Below are 7,760 nucleotides of genomic sequence, written 5' to 3' on the forward strand. Positions count from 1 at the left end.
CTGAGTTTTATTTTATAATATAATCGCTTTCATCAAAAAAAAAAAAAAAAAACAAAGTAAAATGATTACTATGTGTTTTAATTTTTTCACCTAAAAATGGTTACTATGTGTTGATACTTGATATTGTGCATTGGCATGCAAAACCAATTATCACAAAAAGCAAACATGAAATCGTCCCCCAAATCATTTTCAACTTCACAAATAATCCCAATAAAAAAATAAAGAAAAGAAAAGAGACTCTATTCAAAGTGAATAAAGGTATTTTAATCTTACCTATAGTTTTTCTTTTTTGAAAGAAGGTTAGAAGCATTATTTATTTATTTTTCAATCGAATATCTTTACATTTTTATTTGTACTTAGAAAAAAGAAAAAAAAAATATTTCGTACTATAATAGCAAGACACAAATCGAGCCCAATTTTCCTGTATTATTTCATTATTTTTCTTTTTCTTTTCTAAAAGAAAAAGTAAAAAGAAAAAGGAAAAACCATTTATTGACCAAATTCCCTTTATTATTTTATTTCTTAATGCTCACAAATTAAAACTTATTGATTGGAAAATTTTATGACACGTCACTAAAATTGGATGTACCTATTTGTTTTGTGTTTTTGACATTTAAATGTTTTAATCTTAATTTTTTTATATATATACAAATTTTTTAGAAATTTAGAATAACTTTACGTATTAAAATAAAATTCAAACAATATGTTATATGTAGCGTTGGATATCCGATTCAATCCAATAATTTTCTACTCATTTGATCCAATATAATTAGTAATTGGATTTGAAAAAATTATCATCCGATCTAATCTAATTAGACCTCAAAATCTAATCTAATCTGATCCAATTACTAATTAAATTGGATCAATTTTTTAATTGGATATTCAATTACACGCCAAATTTATAATATTAACTTAAAAATATGAAGAAAAATATATAAAAATTAAATATCACAATTTATTTAAGTTCAATACTCCATAAAAATATCATCTTTACAAGTGTAATGTAACCAAAAGAAAAAAAACTAAAACAACAACATTACCAATTAATAAAATAGAATAAAATATCATGAAAATAAATGGAAACTTACAAAAATATTGGAATTTGGGTTAACTTTTACAAAAATACTGTCACACGAAAATCTTTTCAAAAATACTGTGTTTTTATAAAACACCAGTAAAACACAAAGCAGAACAACTCAAAACAACAGTAGAACACCAGTAGAACACTAGTGAAAACTTAACACAATATACTGCAGTATGAAACTTATAAAAAACAGTAAAAAATACCACCTGACAGTATTTTTGTAAAAAAATGGCAAAAGTTAGTATACCATGTAAATTTCCCAAAATAAATACATAGAACAATTAAGTGTTACAAATTCAACAAAAAAAAAAACTGCTACAAATATAATTAATATATTATTTTTTATTATATAAATCAATATAAATAATTTTTTAATTTATATAAATGTAGTTGAATTAGATTGGTTTTTAATTGGACTTTGAGATTGACATCCAATAACCGATCTAATCTAATTAGAATCTAACTTTTATCATCCAATCCAATCTAATTGTAATTGGATATTCAATTTTTTTTATAATTGGATTGGATTAAATCAATTCAGTTCAATTAGATTGGATTCGATGTTGTCCACCCCTAGTTGCATGTGTGCCTTTTTTTTTACTTTTTATACACGTTTGAAGTAGACAAATTGAACTCTACTTTTTGTATTGTAAATTTATTTCAAATTTTTCAAAACTTTTTCAATATTTTAAATAACTATAATATACACAAATATATATACATAAAAAAAATTAAAATTACAACTATCCCAAGAATAAAGAATATAAATAAAAAAAATTACAGTTATTCAAATATCAAAAAAAAAAAAAGAAAAATAGGATATTGGTAAACGTAAGACTTCAATCTTCTTTAGTAATAATACTTCTGATGTTTTAAAGAGTGACATCAAGGAAGCCTTGGGCATTGGATCCCCCAAAAATAACATTACATACCTAGGGCTTCCCCTGTTCAGGTCAAGACAAAAAGGATGTTGATTTTAATTTCATTCTGGATGGCCTCGCTTCAAAGCTTCAGCGATGGAAAGTAAAAACTCTTTCTAAGGCTGAACGTGCCACCCTCATTAAATTTGTGGGCCTCGCTATGCCAACCTATGTCATGCAAACTACTAAGTTGTCTAAACATCTTGCTTCTAGAATTGATGGAATGGTTCGTGACTTTTGGTGGGGGTTGTTGGGTTTTATGCCCTAAATAAAACTCTTTACAATCTGATTAGTTATCAATATAAGAAATTTGAAGTGATTGATGTTTGCATGAATTTTACATGCTAATGGTTTAATATGTTAAATATGTTTATTACTTTCATACACACAAAATCAGTTAAATCCAGATCATATGTTTATTCACAATTACAGTATCGTCAACACAGTGGAATGTGATTGTGATCATATGAATCAAAAGTTTTGGTCCCTGTTTCATCAGTGTTATTGGATTTACACTAATGTGATAATCAGCGATGATGTGTACTTACACTTGGAGTAAGTGTTATGTTCTTTCCAGGACATTAGTAAAGTATACTAGTTTCGAATGTATGGAGTATACATTGGACTGGACCGATATTGCAACTAAGTTAAGATATTACAAACTTACCGTTATACATATCTTTCCAAGTCAATATCAGTAGTTGATCTTAAGATTGAAAAGAATCTAAATCCTGATATGCTTGGGCTCAACTCAGGAGTGCTATTCATGTTCTTTGATTTATTAGTTAAGCCTACTTTTGGGTCAGGGTGATACGTATATTTTGGGAACATGATAGTATGATTGAGTGGGAGTGCTGAACATAAATATGGAATCTATAGCTTCTACTGGTGTATAGAAGTTAACTGATGATTCCCTTCGAGCTTAGCAAATAGAAGTAAATGGATGAGCTCTTGTTTAACTGACTAATTATTAGATCACTAAACACCATTTACAGGTAGCTAAGTGTTTTAAGGGGCAAAATACATTGAGGGGTGAGAACGGTAAAGAAATCCCATCTCGATGTAAATCATCTATATAGAGGATCTTTAAATCACAATAAGATTATAACAATGGTTAAATGAGATAGTATATTGGTATCGTGAAACATACAATATGCTCTATATAAGTCTGAGAGTGCAATTCTAAGTTCTAAGAGTGGATTCAACGAAGAATTAATAAGTAGGAATTTACTTGGTAAATTTGGTTCACTTATTGGAAGCTCAGCATATAGATCCATGGTCCCCATTCTAGTTGAGAACATTCTGCTTGTAAGACTCATTAATTGATTCGTGATTGATCAATTATAATTCTAAAGTTAGACTATGTCTGATTTTATGAATTTTCACTAAGCAGGGGTGAAATTGTAAGGAAAAGAGTTTTCTAGGTTTATTTATTTATTAATAGACTTTATATGTCTAATTAATAATTAAATTAAATGACAATATTATTTAATAATGTATTTTAATTATTAAATAATTAGTTTTGGCATTTAAAAGGTTAGAATTGGAAAATTGGCATTTTTGAGAAAATAGAGATAAAATTTGATAAAATTGCAAAATTAAGTGGGGCCCATTACAACACCTATGGCCGGCCACTTATAAGGCTTTTTCAAATTATTATTTTTATTATTTTAATGCCAAATAATTCTAAACTTAAACCTAGTAAGTTGCCTATAAATAGAAAGTGATGGCTCAGTCAAAACAACAAGTTTTCAATAAGCCTTTCTGACAGAAATTTCTCTTTTCAGAAAACTGAGCCTTCCTCACTCTCTACCTTGGCCGAAACCTCTCTCCCTCTTTTCCTTCATCTTTTTCGTGACCCTAGTGAAAGAGTAAGTGCCCACACACAGCAAGCAGTAACTCAATCATAGATTGGAAGACTGTGAAGGATCAAAGCTTGAAGAAGAAGGAGATTCGGGCTCAGATCTTGATTATACTCGCTACGTAAAGGAATCAAGGGTTAGAGATCTGAGTGGAAGGAGACATTTATTCCGCTGCATCAATGTAAGGTTTTCTTAACTTTATATGTGTTTATTTTATCGTTTTAGAAAGTTCATATTTAGGATGTTAATAAACATACTTGTGAGTAGATCTAAGATCCTGGTAAAATAATTCCCAATAGGGGTTTGATAAAGGTAATCATGGGATCCACTTAAAAGTTTGGGATAAATTGTGACTTCCCAAATCTAGGGGGCCTCAATTTTCAAAAAACTAGAGAGATGAATCTGGCTTTCCTAGCCAAATGGGGTTGGAACTTATTGACTGGTATCCAATCTCTATGTTGCTGTATCATAGAAGCAAAATATCTTAAAGGAAGAATCTTTCTTCATTGTGAGTCCAAAAGTCAGATTCGTGGTTTTGGAAAAATGTGGTGAAAGCTTCCTCCATTTTAAGGAAAAGTGCGTGTAAATTGGTGGCTAACAGGAGAGATACTTCTATATGGGAAGATCCTTGGGTAGTCCATGGGAATAATTTTATCCCAACTTCTAATAACCCTGGGGCTTCAAGGGTTTCAAAAGTTGTTGATCTGTTGTCAGAAAGTAGTGGTTGGGATGTTTAGAAATTGCACGGTCTTTTTGACATAGAGACTATGTCTGCCATTTTAAAAGGTGGCCAACCTACAGGTCACGGTAAAGATAAGTGGATTTGGTCTAAGGAAAAAAAGTGGGCACTTCTCCTGCAAGTCTGCCTAATTAATCCAAGCTTTACAAAGATCCTTTATGTGTGAGGTCGCCCTCTCTCTCTGGAACAAGCTTTGGAATAGTAAAATTCTAGAATGCCATAAGGTCTTGTGGTGGTGTATCATGTCTAATGCCCTTCCGGTGCAAGCAGTTCTCAATAAGAAATTCCATATTGAGGATAAGATGTGCCCTATTTGCAAGGTTGAAGAAGAATCCTTAGAACATCTATTTCTCTCTTGCAACTTGGATATTCATCTATGGAGGTCTACTCCATGGGGTATTTTTCCCATTGTCGGTTCTGGTATTCGTATGTGGGACTGGGTGAAATTCATTTGGGAGTTAAAAAAATAAGACATTAATATTAATACTGACAAGGTGTTCCTCTATGCCTCCACTATTGCTGATACCATTTGGCGGGTATGCAATGATAAGGTACACAATAATAGGCCGAATAATGTAATTCATTGCATGGATTCCATTCGCTCATCTTCTATAGATTATTGTGCCTCCATCTTTACCTCTCCCTCCTCATTGGTGGTTGATGTTTGGCGCCCTCACTCCAGGATTGGCTCAAACTGAATTGTGATGTCAGAGTTGGTTCGGAGAGCATGTGTATTGATGTGGTAGCAAGGAACTAACTTGGTGAGGTGGTTTGGGTTAGAACAAAACTTTTACATTTTGCTTATGCTTTGATTGCAGAAGCGGCTGCTTGCTGTTTAGCTTTGGAAGTGGCGAAAGCTAATGGCCACAAGTTTGTTATGGTGAAGAGCGACTCTAAGGTGGTTATCAACACTCTTTCTGGAAAGGGTTCTTGTTGGATGCTTCTGAACTATGTTTCGTTTTGTAATAACACCTTTTCGTTTTTTGATGGTTGCTCTTTATCTTGTATTAATAGAACTTGTAATTCCGCTGCCCATAATATAGCAAAGTGGGCTTTTACCCATCAACGGTATGGATGCTTACCTGTAACTTCCATACCTAGGAACCTATTCTGTAACGGCCAAAAGGTCTAGTGTTAGCTATATATGTACGTCTCTTTTCAAAAAAAAAAAAAAATTAAACCTTCTCAAATATGAAACACCCTATTGATTCAATTTCTTTTTATTTCCAGCATGATTCAATTGCTTGCCTAAGTTAGTTTTAGATGTTAAAGTTTTCTTGTTGGAACAGGATTTTACCCTCTCTTGCTATGGAGAATGGAGGAAATGATCTTTACATGGAAATGAAAGAATCTGGCGTAATTAATGAACAAAATATTGCCGAATCAAAAGTGGCTCTTGTCTATGGTCAGATAAATGAACCACCAGGGGCTCGTATGAGAGTTGGTTTAACTGCTCTAACTATGGCGGAGTATTTCCGAGATGTTAATGAACTCCCTTAAAAAAATGGTACTCTTATCTATGCATTAACTTTCTTATTTTTATTTGAGTTTTTTGCCGTTAAACTCTCTCAATTATTACTCCACTTGCACTTAGCTTTGTAAGTTTAAATTTTGACGGTAACATTTTTTAAAATACTGAATTGCTTGTAAATTTAAGGTGTCATTTATTTTTTTACAGTTAATTGCCAATATAAAATACTTATATGTACTTTTTTGTACATGTATAAAATTTATATTGGTAAACTTAACATTATTATTTTAAAATATAAAAATTATTTCAAAATTTATATATTTTTTATTTTTATAATTTTATTTAATTTTAAATTGAATTTTGAAAATAATTTTTAAATAATAATATAAGTGTATTAATATAAATATGTAATATGTTACACATAAATAAACTATAATAACAATGAATTGAATGATACTTTAAATTTACTACTAATTTAGATTTTACCACCAAAAATTAAAGTTTAATAGTGAAAAACAACGTTAAATTTAGCCCTTTTTACTTAATTAGCAAAAGCAATAGAGGACAAAGTAGGTAGCGGCGGTTATTAAAACCTTTGTTTAAAATTTAATAAAAGAGCTAATATTATTATTATTATCCTTAAAAAAAAAACAGTGACGAATTTTGTGTGTGAAGACAAAGCAAGCATTTCAACCTTAAAACGACACCGTTTTCTGAGCTTTATCCATATTATTAAGCTCTTATATAAAAAGGCCCCCACACTCACTAAACTCCACTGCTTAATAGAGAGAGAAAGCAAAGTAGTTACCAGCTAGAGAGAGAAAGGGGAATAAGAGAGAGAAAGAGGAGAGAATATCTATGGCGTCATTCTATTCTCGACCGGCGATCGTCGCAATTTGCACGATCATCATCTTAATTATGGCCGGAGAATCGGAAGGTAGAGAGCTGAGGCCATCGGAACACGGATTGGAGTACCAGGATTCTCCGCCGCCGGGAAAGAAATCGCCGGAGATGGTGACGTTCTTTGGAGGAGGATCGGAAGGCAGCGATTCGAGGCCTTCGTCTTCGTCTTCCGATGTTGCATTGCCGAAGGCTATGAACTCGAACGATACATCGTGGTGGAGCAACGGCGGGATCCGAGATGGCCGCGGCGGTGGCGGCGGAGGAGAAGGAGATCACGTGAGGCACGTGCTGGTGTTGGCGAGTGTGGTGTGTGGGATTACAGGTGTGGTACTGTTAGTAGCATCAGGTTTTATCTTTCTTTTTAGGTTCAAAAAGCAAAAATCTTCTTCTCCTTCGTCAACGTCACCACCACTACACCCACCACCCTCATTATGCCTCAATAATACCAAGTAGTCATGCTTTTTCACTGAATTTCTTACACTTTGCTTTTTCTTTTTTTTTTTAAGAAAAAAATATTTTTTTTTTAATTTTTTTTGTTCTTTTTTATTTTAGGTATAATACAAGAGAAAATGAGTGTATAATGCAATTTTTTTTACTTATTATTTGTATGGATGGGGTTACTCATTCTATGCTACTTAAAAGATATTTAGTTTAATGTTATCATATAGGGATATTTTTTATTTATTTTTTTTTTGTTAGGGGAGATGTTATACATATCTAACTAACTACAATAATTTCATTATATTATTAAGAGTTTGAATTTTTTCTATGTGACATTTTG

At 31.7% G+C, this 7,760-nt stretch overlaps 1 protein-coding gene across 1 annotated transcript; it reads left to right on the forward strand.

Annotated features, from left to right (window-relative positions):
* Window positions 1–6,746: 6,746 nt before the first annotated feature.
* Window positions 6,747–7,642, forward strand: LOC115697221 (uncharacterized). Its single transcript, XM_030624145.2, has one exon. It carries the CDS (start codon window positions 6,935–6,937, stop codon window positions 7,430–7,432), a length of 498 nt encoding a protein of 165 aa, XP_030480005.1. The 5' UTR covers window positions 6,747–6,934; the 3' UTR covers window positions 7,433–7,642.
* Window positions 7,643–7,760: the final 118 nt, after the last annotated feature.

Source organism: Cannabis sativa, chromosome 7 (genome assembly GCF_029168945.1).
Source record: "Cannabis sativa cultivar Pink pepper isolate KNU-18-1 chromosome 7, ASM2916894v1, whole genome shotgun sequence".
In the NCBI taxonomy this organism is placed as follows: Eukaryota; Viridiplantae; Streptophyta; class Magnoliopsida; order Rosales; family Cannabaceae; genus Cannabis; species Cannabis sativa.

Coding starts and splice junctions, on each gene's coding strand:
- LOC115697221 (XM_030624145.2), top strand. CDS start 6,935: ATGGCGTCATTCTATTCTCGACCGGCGATCGTCGCAATTTGCACGATC.